This window comes from Uranotaenia lowii, chromosome 2 (genome assembly GCF_029784155.1).
Source record: "Uranotaenia lowii strain MFRU-FL chromosome 2, ASM2978415v1, whole genome shotgun sequence".
Classification (NCBI taxonomy): Eukaryota; Metazoa; Arthropoda; class Insecta; order Diptera; family Culicidae; genus Uranotaenia; species Uranotaenia lowii.
In genome coordinates, this window is record NC_073692.1 from 136656349 (window position 1) to 136674656 (window position 18308).

The 18308-nt window shown below is 35.9% G+C and overlaps 1 protein-coding gene across 1 annotated transcript in view; it reads right to left on the reverse strand.

The window, feature by feature from the left end:
• Positions 1–18308, reverse strand: part of LOC129741292 (uncharacterized) — a 225054-nt gene that overhangs the window by 40640 nt on the left and 166106 nt on the right. Inside the window, exon 3 of the mRNA XM_055733018.1 lies at positions 10876–11172. Within this exon, the coding sequence (XP_055588993.1) occupies positions 10876–10946 (71 nt within the window). The 5' untranslated portion in view covers positions 10947–11172. The remainder of the gene's footprint in view (positions 1–10875; positions 11173–18308) is intronic.

The following is an 18308-nucleotide window of genomic DNA, read 5'->3' on the forward strand; positions in this document are numbered from 1 at the left end:
ACGTGGTTTAAGCTAACCAATTTGCAAATAGAACAAACTGATACAATATCTTGTTAAACTGGTAATCGCACATAAATGGAATAGAATGGTAATTCTGATGACGTTTCTTGGTTTTCGTTCATTACCGCTATGGAGCTGTGGCATCTGTCAGATTGACGGTTGTCAACCGAGAAAGCCAGGTGTTACGTTGAACGAGGGATCTAACATTTAATTAAAAGGTTAAAATGGTGCCACCAATATTAGTGATCAGGCGCGTGCGAAGGACTTGTCCAATCATATCTGAATTAGAAATTTTCTTGATAATTAATTCTAAGCAATCTAGCTTACAAAATTGAAACAATATTTTTGAAACACCAGAAAATGAAATAAAAATTCAATTTCGAATTAAACCTTATCGAAATAAAAGACTGAAAAAAAATCATTTTTGAAGCTCACAGCAATAACTTTATTTATTCATAATACAACATGTTCAGTTCAATAAACATTGCAAGTTTAATCTGGCAAAGTTAAGGTTCATAAGTTTCAATAAGTCTCTTGAAAAACCAATAAGAATAATAAAAATAAGAAACTAATAATAATTAAAATAATGAATCTCAAACGCAGGTTTAATATTTTCAAATGTCAAGCTCTGAATATTTAATCACCGTCAATTGAAATATTGGATCCTGTAATGTAAGTATTCTAGACTGCCGGGTTTTAACCGCGCTTGGTCGGATTTTCAAAGAAAAAATCGAAAACTACCCGGTCTTTTCCGGTTGCCTTAATATCGAGGAAAAAACTTGGATTTTGCCCGGTTTTTTTCTCACAATTTTAGCTAAATCCATACCTTAAAGTTAAATATAGTTAACGAAATTAATGATCCCTGTATCAATTATTTCTTTTAACTTGTTTTAATGAAATAAATAGCATACATTTTTTGAAATTTTAAGATCAGATTTGAACGCTGATGATGTGCCATGGTAAAAAATCATTGTCGATTGTTTATTTTTCACCTTAAATATCTTTCGTTTTTTATTGATTGATTTTACAGGTAGGATTTTCGTGGATATTGCATGATTTTTGTTTTGTTTTTGTTTTTAATATGAAGATGAAAAAGAATAAGATTTTTAAGATTTTATAAGAAAAAAATTCCAATTTAAATGGATTTACGATTTTCATAAAATTTTATAAAATTTTAAAGATAACTCAGGCTAGCATAATTTTAATGCCTTTGTTTCAATGATTGCTTTGGAAATTTTGACGTCCTTAACTCGCTAATTGTGTTGAGAATCGTGATTAGTGAAATACCTGTCACAGTGTCACATGACTACCAGATTGTTTGATAATTTAATTTTGAAATTAAAATGGTTGATTTCAAATTCGAAACATGATTAGTAACACTTAATAAAAAATCTAAAGGCAAGTAAAGGTTTTTCAGCGTCAAGATTTGAGTTTCAATAAAAAAGGTTTTTGATATTGCCATTTGAAATTTACAATAACAATAAGGTTCAGTTTATGAAATTAATATAGTGTTGTAAAATGAATGTCTCAGGCCTAGAGTGGTAGAAAGCATTCCAGAATTATTTTTTTTGCACGTATCCGGGCCGGACTTTTCCAGGCAATTCTTTTGAAAAACCTTACATAAACCGTATTTAATTTTAAATTTTCCAATAAGAAAAACGAAGCAATATACGAGCTAATTTAAGCAAAATTCGAGCATTATTCGAAGAAATGAAAAAAGAAACATGTATTGCGGAAATTGCACCTATTTAGACTCCTGTGCAAATAATTTCCACGCAGAAATATTTTCGCACTGACGCACACATAGACAACCTGTGTCAGTTTTTCAAATCAGCGTTGCTCGCTTCTGATTTTCGAATCACATTTCCAAACGGCATAATCGTTATTGTTCTGGCGAAAATTGAAATGCTAACCAAGGAGTTTAATAACGAAAATTGACCGATCAACAAATGAAAAGAAACGAACAGAAAACAGAATGCATTCTGTACATTTGGGTACAAGCATGTAAGTGGAACAAATAAATCATACATTTCGGGCGTTGTTCGAATTTCTGAAAAATTAGCCAAACAAATATGGATTCACTGACAATTTTTACTGACACACCAGTCGCAATTGTTTTTGATTCAATTTTATCCAAAGATGTAAAGAATATCGATATGTGTCATTGTCTATGTAAAGCTTAGTTCTTTTAGAAATGGGACAGTTACGAATGCGTGTATCTCGAAAACCATTCGTTTGATCTAAATACTTTCTATGAAGGAAATGAAGGTAATCTTATGATAATTCATGGAAAAATTTAAAAAAAAATATTAATCGTATTTTGCAAGAAAAAAATCTACTTTATTCTTGGTACCTCCCATCGGTCAGCGCACACTTTTTTAAATTCATGATATTGATCAGTTTTTCAAACTTATACTCCGTCTCATCTGAATTTTAGATTGCTACATCCTCTTCCTTCAATTTCTGCTACTTTTCGGTTCAATATTACTCTTTAAAAAGAAACTGAGGGCAATTTAGTGGATACATCTGTTTCGAAATTAACAAAACTTGATTATTTTTGAGCCACTTTAAAGCATTTTTAATGCAAATTCTGCTGGCAAAATCTGACAATAACGAAGTGAAACCAACATGAGATTAAACTGAAAGTATAACCGGTTAGTATAGATCGGAGGTTGCGAAGTGTACATACAATAATACTCTTTTTAGGCTTTAAAAAACAGCGAAAACCAAAGTTTTCGTTTTGAAAATTGTCGTTTTTTCCACAAGAGCAGAATTTTGGCAAATAATTTTATTTTATACAAAACAACTAGCAAATACATACTTTAATAAGCTCGGGACCTTGCCACGAACAGACATGGTATAGGATTCAAACGCAGAAACTTGTTTGAAATAGGGTATTTCATAAGTTTCAACGTTAATCAAAAATCATCTGTCTCATTCCCTCGGTATCGGCTGTACAGCTTACGAGCTCTGGAACTAGCAAAAAAAAAAATTGATTGAGGTTCGGTTTGAATAACTCATTACTAGGCATCACTTTCAGCTTATCGGAGAATATTTTTTTTGACATTTCAGCGATCCACCCTTAGTTTTTCGCTTATTCCAAATTAAAAATGCTTTTAAGAGACGTGACTTCCCAGATGACCCTCAACCGTAGTTGGCGATCATGTAACCATACCGTAACCGTACCATCCGATGATGGAAAGTTTGTCTGCAAAATTGCTCCACCGTCTTCATCGTATTTCTCTGGGAAATCCCAACAAAAACATTGAAACGGATGTTGAAACAAATAGTGGTGCTGGTGCTGACATAAAACAAAATTGGAAATCTCGAGTGTTGGTACTTACGGCAGGAAATCATCGAAATCAAATCGTCGTTGGATTCAGGTGAAAACGTTTGAATTATCCATTTTACTTTTTTCCTCTTTCACCTTGCTCATTGTTATTGTAAACAGTCGTGAAGCGTCGCGTCAAGTCGTCGTGAAACATTTCATCCGCTTCTGTTCGTGAAATATTTCACACAAAACAGTTAACAACCCTTAACTCGGAATGGATCTAGACGAAATAATTTGCGTTGTATGCGAAAAAGTGGAAACCGATCCGAACAAAGTAATAGAGTGTCTCCAATGTCATAAAAGTGCGCATTTTCGATGCAAGAACATCCGGGGGAATGCAGTCAAAAAAATGCAAAACGCCGACTACTACTGCACAAGCGATTGCCAAGCAATGTACTTTCGGATGCGGGGGAACAAAGTTGCCGAGGACCGTATCGTCAACGAGATGAAGAAGATGCTAAACGAAATACGTGACCTTAAGGAGTGTAACTTCGCGACCCAAAATGAAATGAGGGAGCTCAAACTCGTCAATATCGCGACGCAAGAAAAATTGAAAGAAACTGTGGTTGAAATCGAAAAAAGCCAAGATTTCCTAGCGGAAAAATTCGATAGCTTCGTCGACGAATTTAGGCAGATGAAAGTCGATCAGAGCGTTCTTCGGAGCGAAGTAAGAGACGTCCAAGACGAACAAACACAACTACGCGGAGATGTTAAAAAACTCGAGAAGGAAGTGGATCGTCTTAATCGGCAGGCTCTCAGCAAAAATGCTATGATTCTGGGTGTCCCTTGTTTAGAAAACGAAGTCACAGGGAACGTCGTCGCAAACATAGCCACAGTACTAGGTTGTGACCTTCCAAATGGTGCAATTGCCGAAGCAAAACGGCTTCATCCAACAAAGCCAGACGGTAAGCACCCGCCCATCAAAGTTGTCTTCAAAGAAGAAACATCGAAGGAACAACTTTTCGCCAAAAAAAAACTGCGTGGCCCACTGAACTCATCAGAACTTGGAAATTCTTACGCCAAATCTACCGGAAGAGTAGTTATTCGCGACGAGTTGACCTCACAAGGATTGGACCTGCTGCGGGAAGTACGCGGAGCACAGGAACAACTTGGGCTTCAGTTTGTCTGGCCAGGTAGGGATGGAGCTATTCTCACCAAACGTCGGTCTGATTCTAAAGTGGAGATTGTTCGTGCCAGAGAGGACTTGCGGAAACTAGAACCACCAAAGTCGAAACGGTCTCTTGAAACCTCCAACTTGGATATTTCGCTACAGTCGTCACCCGTCCTCGAGCCTCCTAATAAGCGTCGTTAAAGATTAATATTGTCATAGTACACAGCTTTTTTTTTCTACCACAATGGCTCCAAACGATAACATTAATAAAAACTTTATGTATGAATGTGTAGATGATTTTTTAGTAAATAAATATAATTTAACATACAGTCACGGTTTAAAATTATTACAATGGAATATTCGCGGGATGAACAATCCTGAAAAGTTTGATACACTCAAAGATTTTGTAGATCGCTGTTCGAGTAACATTGACATAATTGTGGTGAGCGAAACATGGATTAAATCTGGAGATTCACAAATGTTCACCCTAAACGGATTCGATGGAATATTTTCCTGCCGTGAAACATCGCATGGGGGACTAGCCGTATATGCACGTAGTGACCTGAACGTTGATACTGAGGAAATAGAAGAAGATGATGGATTTCACTACATACGACTTCGTCTTCGCTTGGGTAACGGGCCACTATCTCTACATGCTGTTTACCGTCCTCCTGCATTCCGCTTTGCCAACTTTGTCGAGAAGCTTGAAAGCAAGTTGTCCCGTAACAGTAAGCACCCCAACTCAATCCTCCTGGGTGATACAAACGTGCCAGTTAACCTGTCGAGCAACATAGTCGGCGAGTATCTCAGGACTTTGGAATCACGCAACTTGTTTGTTGTCAACAACGAGGTCACGCGGCCAGCCAGTGGGAATATACTCGACCATGTTGTATGTTCACAGAGCATCATCGCTTCAACAATGAATGAGACAATCTGCACGGATATAAGCGACCACAACATGATTGTTACCACGCTGTCGAGCAGTACCAACAAAGATGTCCAATTCTTAAGTAAGAGCATCGTCAACCACCACCAACTAAACGCAGAATTCGCAGAAGCGTTGCAGAACATTCCGTCGACAACATGCGCTAACGAAAAGATCAAACTCATAGCCGACAAATACAACGAGATCCGAAATCGTGCCACAAAAACAATAACAATAAGAGCAAAGGTGAAGAGGAACTGCCCGTGGATGACATTCGACGTCTGGAAACTAATGTCAACGAAAGACAAGATTTGGAAGCATTGCAAGCGTCACCCTGCGGACGAACACTCTAAGCATCTTCTAAAAGACATCTCCGGAAGACTGGCAAAGCTAAAAAGTCATTGTAAACGGTCATACTTTCTTCGACTTCTGCAAACAGCATCGCCAAAGCAATCCTGGAAATTCTTGAACGAAGCCCTCGGCCGCAAGTCCAAATCGCACGATAATGTTACGCTCAAGATTGGAAATGAAGTTCAGGTGGATCCAGCACAAGTTTCAAACAGCATCAACGACTACTTCTGCAATATTGGTCCCCAATTGGCTGCTAACATCGCAAGCAATCGAGACATTCAACAGTACAATTCACTTCGTTCGCAACCATCGCCTTCCTTGTTTTTGAGACCGGCAACCGTCTCAGAGGTACTGTTAGAAATCAGCAACTTAGATTCCAACAAATCTCCTGGTGCTGACAATATTACCGTGGACACACTAAAAACACATCACTTGGCGCTCTCCGATATCCTGACAGATATCTTTAATGAAATAGTCGGAACCGGAGTTTATCCCGACGCATTGAAGCTAGCCCGAGTAACTCCTATTTTCAAGTCCGGAGACAGCTCAGACGTTTCAAACTACCGTCCAATCTCAACGCTCTCAGTATTGAACAAAATCCTGGAAAAACTTCTCGTCACCAGGATAAGTGAGTACTTATCGAGATACGACCTTATAAGCCCGCGCCAGTATGGATTCCGAAAAGGATGCAGTACACTAACAGCAACTACTGAACTCCTGGAAGATGTATATGACGACCTGGACAATCGTAACTACGCCGGTGCACTGTTTTTGGACCTAAGGAAAGCATTCGACACAATAGACCACGCCTTGCTGTTGCAAAAATTGGATTGGTATGGCATACGAGGTCAGCCTCATCGGTTAATTGAGAGCTACATAACAGATCGACAACAATTCGTGTCTCTGAAAGGACACTCAAGTAGCAAAAAATTCATTACAACGGGAGTACCACAAGGGAGTAACCTAGGTCCGCTGATGTTTCTAGTTTTTATCAACGATCTTCCACAACTGAACCTACATGGCAAAGTTCGGCTCTTTGCAGATGACACCATAATATCATATAGTCACTCCAACCCCCTCCAGATTGTGGAATGGATCGGTAATGACCTGCAAGTCCTTCAGCAATACTTCGATTGTAACCTGCTTTCGCTCAACCTATCAAAAACATCGTACATGTTGTTCAACTCCGGTCGTCGCTCCATACCACAGCTGCCATTAATCCGTATAGGTAATACGATTATTGAACGAGTGCGCCAGTTCAAATATCTGGGATTACTTCTGGACGATACTCTATGCTGGTCACCCCACATAGAGCAACTGAAACGAACACTCGCTCCGGTCTGTGGTGCAATATGGAAAATATCAGCGTTTATTCCTACGCACTGGCTGAAAAACGTTTACTTCGCGCTTTTCCACTCGAGGTTACAATACCTAGTATCGCTGTGGGGCAAAGCATGTAAAAGCCGCCTCAGGGAACTGCAAACCATGCAAAACCGTGTCCTCAAGACTATCTTCAAGTTGCCTTATTTATATCCTTCTGAGTTGTTATATGGCATGAACAACTCGATACTTCCAATACGAGGTGCCCAGGAATTCCAAACGTTAATGTTCACCCACAAACTCCTGACAAGCAGAGAATCCCACCACAATTTGCGCCTCGAGAGAATGGCGTCGCACCGCTTGTCCAGAAACGCAAATCATCTCCGCCTATCCCGTGTAAGGACGGAATACGGGAAAAAGAAACCCAGCTACTTTGCCAGTAAACTCTACAACAACCTGCCAGAGACCCTGAAACGGTCTTCAACGCCCTCGCGATTCAAAGCGCAACTGTTATCGATCTGCAAGCAGAACATAAACCGCTTCCTCCGCTAAAAAATTATTTGTGCCACACGTCTTATTAATATCATCTTTTCGCTCTCGCCCCTCCACCTAGCCCACCGCCGCCCAAACGCCGCTCCAAACCACCGCCACCCACCCGCCACCCGCCACCTCCCATCAGAAACGCACCACCGCAGCAGCCACAAAAAGCTACGAATATGTATAATACAAGTGTAACACCCTATTTATTATATTGTATAAAATTGTGAAATAGCAAATGAAAAGTGCCAAGCACTCCTTCACAGAGCATTATCTCGCTCACTGGAGTGCTCATACATATTTTGGAATACCTAATATTGTAAACGAATTGTTAAAATTGTTTTGACAGGGTTTTGTGCCTGTTGGAGAAGAGGCTTGAGAGAAGCTTAACTCCAGCGGGCTTTCCCTGTCCGAGGAAAAAATAAAAATAAAAAATAAAAATAAATGTGCTTCACTCCAATGCTTGATTTGAACTTTGTGGACATTTTTGACAGTGTTTGCATACTTTTTCTCCACTCACATACAGTAATTCTTTGAATAATCAACGGTTTGGTCAGTTATCAATTCGATAATGATGAATTTTGAAGGAAACTGTGCAAAATTATATTTTTCATTTTCTCTTGCATCGTAAGTATCTCAAAAACGTGTTAACTTAAAATTTTGAAAAAAATAGGTCGGATAGTACTTTTTACAGGCAGTAAATTGCTGTCAAAATTTTGAATGTCCGATTACTAGTAAACGAGCTATTAGCAAAAGAAAGTGTCCCATTTCTAAAAGAACTAAGCTTTATAGGTCTGTGAGCAGATTTTACTGCGCGCAAATTATTTGCACGTGGGTCTAAATAGGTGCAATCAGCGCAGTTTGTTAAAGACGGCAAAGGTGCATATGAAAGTTGATTTTTTGGAAGAAATAATTTGAGGTAACTGAACTCTGATGTTGGTCCTTTTTTCATATAGTCCCTTTTCAACTTTTAGCACATGATAGTTTATATAAAGAATGTGATGGTGTTAGTGAGTGCGGAATTGTTATCTGTCAAATCAGATTCTCTCAATAGTCTAAAAATTCATGCAATTGACAATAAGAAAATCATTACAATTTAATTTTTTTTTGTCGAAGTACATTAGCATTCATTTTATTTCACATCTTTCTTTTTTTTAAATTTTGATGTTTAAATGTTGCGGACCAAATACGAGAAATCTCGGTTTTTCACTTCCCGCGAATGTGCTAATTTTAGAAGCATAACTCAAATGTTATAGATATTATGATAAAACTCTATCCTACAAAACTGAACACAACACTTTCGATAACTCAAATACACTAAATTTGTAAAATTGATTTCAGTGAGGTTTGAGATAAATTAAGCCGGATTTTGGCGTTTTTTGGCTTAGATTTCTTGGCGATCCGTAATGTGCTAAAAAGTATAAATACTTCGCTTTTTGAATCCAAAATAAGAACTTGTCATCACTTAATTTGAGTTTCTTGCTTAGTTTTGAAAAAAATCTCAAAAATCCGGGCAATATCCCGGTAGTTTTTCACTAAAAGCCTAGGTAAAATCTTGCAATCTGTGAACACTTATTTTTAAATACCTTTTAGTATTAAGCAGTTTCCCTTTACAACGGCAGATAACTTTCTTGAACTGAAAAATTTACTTGGAAAAAAATCTCCAACGAGGAGGAGGAGGGAGGGGGGTCTCAAATAGTTTCAAATATAAATCCAGTGCAAGAACTAGGTTCAATCATCCAGATAAAAATTCAAAAAAAAAAACTAAAATCAAAACTCACTTTAGAAAATGAATGGGTAATTTGAATCAAGAACATTTTTTGTCATTTCTATATTAGAAACGGCTCAAACTTTAGGTAAAACAATGTGTAAGCAGAATCATACTTCAAAACTCGGATATCGAATGTTGGCAGATTGGTATTTGTAAATTGAAAATTTAAAAGCCATATTCGTTATTTTTTATCAGTTTTTTTTTTAAATCTTAATTAGAGATGTACCGAATAGTGGTATTCGGCGAACGGCCGAACACCGAATATTGACCTTTTCAACTATTCGGCCAAACGAATATTCGGCCGAATATTCGGTCGAATATTCTATTGAGTTGTTGATGAAGAAATCTTAAGCGATTATTTCAATGCTCTCTATTTCTTCCATATTAATGCCCCTCATGTTTTTAAGTCGATTATTCTCAACCAGATGATATTATCGGATGATATATTACAAGATATTTTTTATGTAGGGGTCTTTGTTGTTGTTGTAAGTTTATTTGAAGAAGGTTTTTAGCCTTACATTTTTACCCTCAATAGGGGTCTTTCTGATTTTATAAAATTTTACCAAAAAACGAAAAGAAATCAGATGACTAGTCGCTTCTAGGGCGTTTATCACCAAAGAGATTTCCAGAAAATCTGGAAAAACTATAATCAAAGTATAAAGCGATACCGTTCAGCATTCTCCTGAATGATCTACAGTGAAAGATACGCGGATACACCATAGATGAAGAAGATGTTGAAAGTTTTTAATGATTGTGTAACTTTTACAACATTACTTTTATATATTTGATAAATTATCCAAAATTTTTTGAAAAATTTACAAGTCTTTAGTAGATATTCGGCCTATTCTGCCGAATACTTAGCTGAACTATTCGGTAAGCCGAATATTCGGCTTAACGGTTTTTTGGCGGTATTCGGCGCCGAGTATTCGGCCGACCGAATATTCGGTACATCTCTACTCTTAATCAAGCTTCGAACTTGAATTTAAAAAAAAATAGGATTATTGATAAATTGCAGTTTCAAAAGTATAGAAAAAAAAAATTGTTTCGAGAAATTCATGATACTTACGGTTTATGTTCTTTCTTTCTCTCATATCTCATGTTTCTCTGATACTTCCCATTAGATTTCAAAATATTATGAGTAAGTTTATCGGTATTTTTGTTTAGGTTTTCAAAATTCCTTTCTCTAAAAAATGTTAATCACTTTTCGAAGTAGGACTACTTTTGGGACGAAGCTACGTCTTATTTTGCCAGTGGCTTTGGCGTAGTGGTTAGAGCTCAAGTCTTCTACGCCAAGGTTCATGAAATCGAATCCCGGTCATGGTACACTTTCTGTGGTCTAGTGGTTTTAGCATTTGTAAGGTGCTAGCCATCATAACTTCGGAAGATGTACGCTTAGAGTTAAGGAAAGAAGATCTCTTCAAAGAAACATGAAATTTCACTACCGTATACTAAGGAATATTTATGTATTATGTTCTTGAAGTTCATTTTTTCGTAATCCCGTTGAAATGCCTTGACTTTTACACACATACCTGTGACCCTTCCGATGAGCGTTACTGTTGGCCCCGTCGTTGGCCATCGAACTGGACGTAGTCATTGTCATGTTAGTGGTAGACTACTCTGACGTCGTCACTTGCAGTTCCGTTTCAGCTCCTCCTGTCGTAAGATACTCCTCCTGATAGATGACGACGATCCTCTCCGAAATGGATTTTCTTGTTGCAATTGTTTTCTAGGTGCCGCTTCATCAGCTCCAACATTATTTTGATTTTTAACGAGAATCGGAGAATTGTTGGTTCTACAAATTCGAGTGATTGGTTTAGTTGCAATGACTGAAAGGAGAAAATAGAAAAGAAAAATGTTAAAAAGAGCTTCAACATTCATTTATTTGAGTGCTAGTGATTAAGTAAGGACAATCGAAAGATTTTGATATTTTTCTGGGTGAAAGTTTTTCCCTAGCACTCTCAAAATTTCATTGTTGTGAAAACAATATCCAACTCTTTTTCAACAGATGGATAAAAAAGGAACCGAATCGAAGTAGTGTGTTAGTAAAATTAGCAATCTGTCACAAAAACATAATTCAATCAATTAATAGCAAAACAATTCATCATCAATGTACCATATCAAAGACATTTTTCCACATCCACTGACGAAGGTACAGGGTGGGATATTGAATTACTAAGCGCATTAAGCCCGGAAGTCCTAATCAATCATTTCTCGATGGACCGATGGACCTCAACGAACGAACATGCTTTAAGTAATACCTACCCGATCAGGAGAGCATATCAAAATATTAACTCAAACGTATCTCACCAAGATATTTACATATGATTCAGTTATAATTAAGTACTCCAAACTTTAGATTTTAATTTCTCCAATCTGAATTATATCTTATTCTGATTGACAAACTTGAATGGGGTTGAGCTCATATTCATTGATCAAGATTTTTTTTCGGATTGTGCTAAAATAAAATGATTATATCTTATTTTGATATACGTTCAACTTTTTCTGAATCACGGACATCGAAGTCAACGGCTCAAACCTTACATTAACGAGTTTCGCTCAACAGATTCATAAAATTGAATCAAATTTTTGGGAAACCAAAAATGGGGCATGGTTTTATCAAAAAATGTGGTTTATTGACCTTCCACTAGAAAATTTTCTCGAAGCACTCATATCTTGATAAGTTATAATTTTGATATAATTTGTTCTGTCCAATATCAAACTATGCTATCTGAACGAGATACAATCTTGATATGAGCATATCAAAAACTGATATAATTTAGCTATGATCGTATAGATTTTTTGATATAATTTGAGATATTTTAACATCCTACGAGTGCTAAATTATAACTCATCCAGATAGGAAAAAATTGAATATCAAAATATCTCATCTTGATATAATTTAGTTTTTCTCTTCTGATCGGGTAGGTAGAGTTCATGCTGATTGGTTGTTCTTCTAGGCCTGAACCGGAAATGATACCGCATGCGTTCGACCGCATGATTCTGGTCAATCAGCTGTTTGGTGGGTATTTTCCTTGTACACCCCAAAGTGGGTACAGTACATGCGACCTATACGAGTGCTTCGAAGGAAAATTTCCGGTTGTGTGGCGCGGTTCCGCATTCCGTGTCATTAAAAATTCATAGAACGTTTTGATTGCCTTGCCTTTGGATTCAATCTCCGGCTTAGAGCCCGGACATATGCAACATGTTCGGCATGGTTCTGGGTGTATAGTTCACGGGGCATTTCGAAATGGCAAAAGTGCGTGCCTGGAGCTCATCAAAATAAATGCTCGATATTGCACCTAATGATTACATTCGTTTTTTTTTTTTGCTTCCCGCTGCTGTTGGATGAAAGGTGGAAAAAAGATGTTGGAAAATTTATTGACATCCATTTTTACTGGCGTTTTTCTCCAGGTGAGCGAACTTGATCGACATCTTTTTTTTTGGGTGATAGGTATGAGTCGATTTTATGATTTATGATTGGACTGGGCGTTATTTCGAGTAGAGGTGAATGGAAGTAATGGAAATTACATTTTTTTTCCGGGCAAGGGCATTTCAAAAAAGAATAAGAACGATGGTCATTACCTTCTCGGTATTGATTTTGCTCCCTGCCGAGCCCCCTTCCACACAAAAGAGGACAATCAATAACTTTATGACTCCGTGATGGGCGATAAAATTATTGGACGCGACGCCGTTTTGCTGCCAGCAGTCTAACGTTTTGATTTACAGTATTTATCGATGGTAATCAAACCGAGAGAAAGTTGACACGAGAAAAATCTCACTGTTCCAGAACAGCATGTGGGTCATTCAGAAGTGCTCTTTACCCATTTCAAGTTGAGGTATTTACTTCAAGTAATGTTCCGATTGACGATTCCCAGGGCAGCGGTTTATTTTTCTTCCATTGCAGTTCCATTCCCACAGACAATGTGGCCTTGTCAAGACAGACGGGAGAAAGCAAATGATGATGGAACTGGCTGAGAACATCTCTACGACCCACCCCGTGCTTCCCACAGTTGGGAGGTTTTTTTCCGTATCATCTTGCAAAGATTAATATGCTTTTGAATTCTAAAAAAGATGAGAAAGAGGGAAAAAACGTAAAATTGTTTGCTTTAACACTTGATCGTTCGGAAGAATTGTGTCGCCATATCGTCACGATATAAAAATGATTTTTATGGTCGCTGTCCGCTGTTATCGTAATGCTTGTAATGAGGAAATTGGAATTGCAATTTTTTTCAATATAAAAATCTTTTTTTTAATGTTATTTCAAATTGAAATATGTATTTATGAATTCAAATTAGCGCCTTTCACGTTGAAAGAAATAAAAAAAATTAAACGATGTATTTATTTTATTCAAATTCTTCAAATTTGTTTGAAGTCTTCATTGAGCTCTTCACATACAGCTTTACAGGGTGCTTCAAAGTTTATTAAATACTTCGTGATAAAATTTTGAATTGCGAGTTTCTTCTCTTTCTTTAATAAATAGTAGTCAAAACACTTTTCTTGGTTTTTGATGAGAATAATATGTTTCTATTTAAGGGACTTCATGATTTGTCCACCGAAGAAGAGCAAAAGCCAGAGTGGCGAAACTGTTTTTTGATTCTGAAATTTGCCGAAAAACGTCAAGTAAATAAAAAAACAATATAGCGCGGTGATAAACAAAATTGCAATTCCTACTTTTAGAAAACCAAAACCACTCCTAATAAAGACGAAAAGCTGGACTTAATTGATTTTGGCTGCTTTTGAATAATTGCTTTTTTCGAATAAACATTTGCAGCTGGGAAATTATCAACGTTAGTGTTTCCAGAATGACTGGTATTGTATCTTTGTATTGGACACAGTTTTATGGAATAATCTTATGTGAAAGAGTTATAGTAAAAATGGCTAATTCATCAAAAAAAGTAGCCTACTTTTGAGCCTTCATATTTAAGTAAATTTACAAGATTCTTAATTATCTGAACAGCAGATGAATAGAACCGCAAAATTAACGTAACTCTGGAATAATTACAATCTCGGTATTATAAGATTTCACAAGATAGCTATAAAGATTTGCTGCGAAACCTCATCAAGTTTTGTGTTCCTCTTAAAAATCAATAAAATTCCATGAAAAGTAAAATGGCTCTTATGCAAACGAACCCGAATGATTTGAGCAAATTTTTTATTATAAACCACATATTGATATTTTTGAAATTTCTCCCAGATTTCTCAGATTTTGAAGAATTGTTATCATAGAAACATTTTGTTTATGGATGATTGATTCTGTGCAATTTGTATGTTAAAATAAAGCAATTCATTCTTTTGAAATTTTTGGGTATAAAAACTTTCCAAGAATTCTTCTCAGATGCTTGATTACTTTGGTAAAATCGAAGAAGAACAGATGTTTCCATATCAAAAACACATATGCCATATTAGGGTGCCAATAGATGCAAAATTTTACGATGGAATTTTGAAAATCGACCACGTTAATTTTGTAGATTGGCCCAAAAAACGAGATCTGCAGAGAGGCACTTAAATGGAATCCAGAGGGATATCGAAAGAGAGGAAGACCCAGAAACTTGTGACGGTCAAGCCTAGCCGCCGAAAATCGACGAGAATCTTGACTGGGATCAAGTGGAGACGCTGGCTCCGGATCGTCAACATTTACCTCTCCGGAGAATAGACGCGGGACCATTAAGTAATTAAGTAAGCTCAATCGGACTTGATTAAGAGGTGCCTCAAAGCGCTAAAAGTTTCGATTTATTACCTCCAATAATCACATATGGGGGGACCAAAGGAAATCGTAAAAATTCAAATTTCAATTTGGGTGCACAATGAGTCAACAATGCATAAAACGTAAAATCTGATGTTATCTCGAAAAAAATTGAATTTAAAATTTCAAAAAGTCACGTAAGAGGGGACCAAAGGATATCAGCAGAATAAAAATTTAAATTTTGATGCCAAATGCATGAAACGTCGAAATCTTTTTTTTTGTCTCGAAAGAAAAAATGTTTGGGTCGAAAGTACACTTTCTGGGATTTGGTCGTTTTTGGAAAACCAGCCGTTCCTCCCAGAAAGCCGCTTTTTTGGTTAAAAGTAAAATTTCGGATTCTCCGCTTTCCTTTGGTCCCCCCTTTGATTATTTTTGAAGGCAAAAAACAGAAACTTTGAGCGCTTTGGGCCCCTAAATTGAGTCCAAATGAGTTGATATTTGGCAAAGGTCCGTTTTTTGGGCCAATCTACAAAATATTTAGTCGGTTTGCGAAATATGACATGACCCATTTGGCTGCCACCCTAATAATATACATGAAGTTATTTTTAATTTTCTGGTAGGCATTTTGAGGAGAATATTTGAGCAACTTACAATTTTTGTCAAAAATTGAGGATGCGTTTGCATTGCAGTATCTTTTTAATTTATACCTAATATAAGATAACATTTATATGTAAGCCACAATTTTCTCAAAAAAATGTTTACTTATAAATCAACCAACTGAACTATACAAAACTAATTTTAGAAAGATTGTCTTTAAAAATCAGTCAAGTTATTAATGCATAGCACAGCTGCATTTTCTGTTCGAAAACTGGTTTTAGAAGAAGGTTGCCATATTGCCTGGTTTTATCCGTGTTTGTCCGGATGTTTAAAACAAAATTTGGGAACAGTCTGGATTTTACCCGGATTTATTCACCTTATTTGGCCAACCAAACAAAAAAATTGTGTTGTCAATTTTATTTTATTTATGCCCCCAATACGAAATTTCTCGAGCCACTTTTATAAAAATTATCATGAAAGATTATTTGAAAGCCTTGTTTGCCTTAATTTGAATTTGATTTTTAATTTTTTTTCTTTGATTTTTGTTGAGTAATTTCTGGGGTGTGAAAAAATTTGCCCAGGCATTGTCCGGATTTATGGACGTCAATTTTGGAATCAAATGCTCGGATTTGCCAGGTTTTGATTTGAAATTGCCCGAATTTATCCGGCCCGGATACGTGCTGAAAAAATGAATTCGATTCTTTTGTCAGATTTTGCCAATAACTCTAGATTTGCTGATATGCGTTTTGTGAAATTTTATTTCCCAGATTCAGATTTCAGATTCAGAGTTAAGATTTAGATTTCAGATTCAGATTTCATATTCTGAGTTCAGATTCAGATCCAAATTTCTGGTTTGGATTTTAGATTCAGATTTTTGACTAAGATTTCAGATTAAAGACTCAGGGAGGGCTAAGGCGATGCCTTGTGCGAGTCGCAGTTTCATTAAAATAAGAATGATGCAATTTGAACTAACTTGCACTGGATTCTAAACTACAATTGCGGTCATTTATTTTTTAAACTAAAGGTTCATTTACGAGAATTCATTTGATATTTTATGTTTAAATACTTGAACGAATATTTATAGAATATAACTTTTTACAATAACGTTCAAATAATAAGTTGCAGTGAGTTTAACATAGATAATTTTCGAATTTCTAATTATAGGATCTGCGAAGCTCAAAACACCAAAAATATCCCTCTATTATGTGTTGTGATCCTACTTGGTTGAATTATTCTACTGAATTGTTCCGATTGCTTTTTTACCACAAGTATACTTTTGCCATTTTTTCAAATTCGGTCTATAGTTACTGCCAGAAAAATTAAATGAAAAAGAGTTTAGAAAAATTTAAGACGCGCAAAATATCAAGCCTGAACATCGATAATTATTTTGAGGCTCAGTCACGCAAAATGGATTTAGTCTATTTTTATGAAACGCAAAAATTAGAGCTGATTGATAGTCATTGAATGATGAGATTAGGTGTCTCCAAATTATTAACAAGTCTTTCTGAAATTCAGGGTCCATCGAAAAATTTTTAAATGCCTGTGTAAAAGCAACATGTATGAAACACACTGAGAAAAAAAATTATTATCAGAGATAAGGAAACTTGATTTTGAGTTTTCCACCGTACATATGTTTTCTCTTGCTAGTAAAAATTTTAATGTTTTCCTTTTTAAATCCATTAAAACGAAAAAATCACAAATATAACATGAACTTCTATTTTGATGCTTTCTAAAGATGTTGTGTGTCTCAATTTGTAGGTACTAGGTATTTCAAGTAAAAATAGCTGGCTTGCATAAACAATATTTTTACGTTATGAAATTGCATTACAGAATTGAAGGCTCCGGAAAAAGAACAAACGATAAAAATGATATTCAATTTGATTGAATTTTAAGAGTTTTGTAACACTTGAAAAATTAAAACGCCTCTACAAAACAGAAAGATTTGTGCAGTTAAGTTTTAAAAGAGAAGTTCTGGAAAACATTATCTGAAACAGTGGTTCTCATACTTTTTCACTCACCGCCTTTTGTTGCCAATTTTTTGAGCTCAACCTTCCTCCTGAGCAAATTTTAAAAAATATTTAAATGTAAAATTCGAACATTTAAACTTAAACAATCTCAAAGCCGAATCGCCCTTCCTAATTTCCTAATTCCCTTAATTCTCGAACTATAAAATTTTCCAGTATAGTAAACAAAATTACAAGGTACTGTTTAGCAGCACAAAATACATAAAATAGCACACAAAGGAGAACAGTAATAATTATAGATATAATAAATATAAAACTATTATTTATGTTACCTTAAAAACTCAATTTAACTATGAATTAAAATTCTATTCTTAAAACTCTATTATCAAATCTATAAAGACGTTCTATTCGTGAGCCTTTTTTGTACAACAATTTTTTAAAGACTATACATTTTCAATATTTTCAAGATTGTCATTCAAAATAATTGATTTTTAATAAAACCTAAAATAAACTAACAAAACTAAATCAATATACAGATCGTTGAAAAATCTGTCCCAATATAAAAAAAAACCTTGTGGTGATTGGAGATACAGAGGCAAAGACTTGCTTTACAACTCTGTGAAATTGATGATGACTATAATTTAGCGTTTAAAGCTCTGCAATTTCCTTTCATTGTTGGAAACCTTGTCATTTAAATTTCAAGTTGTTTCAAAATTTG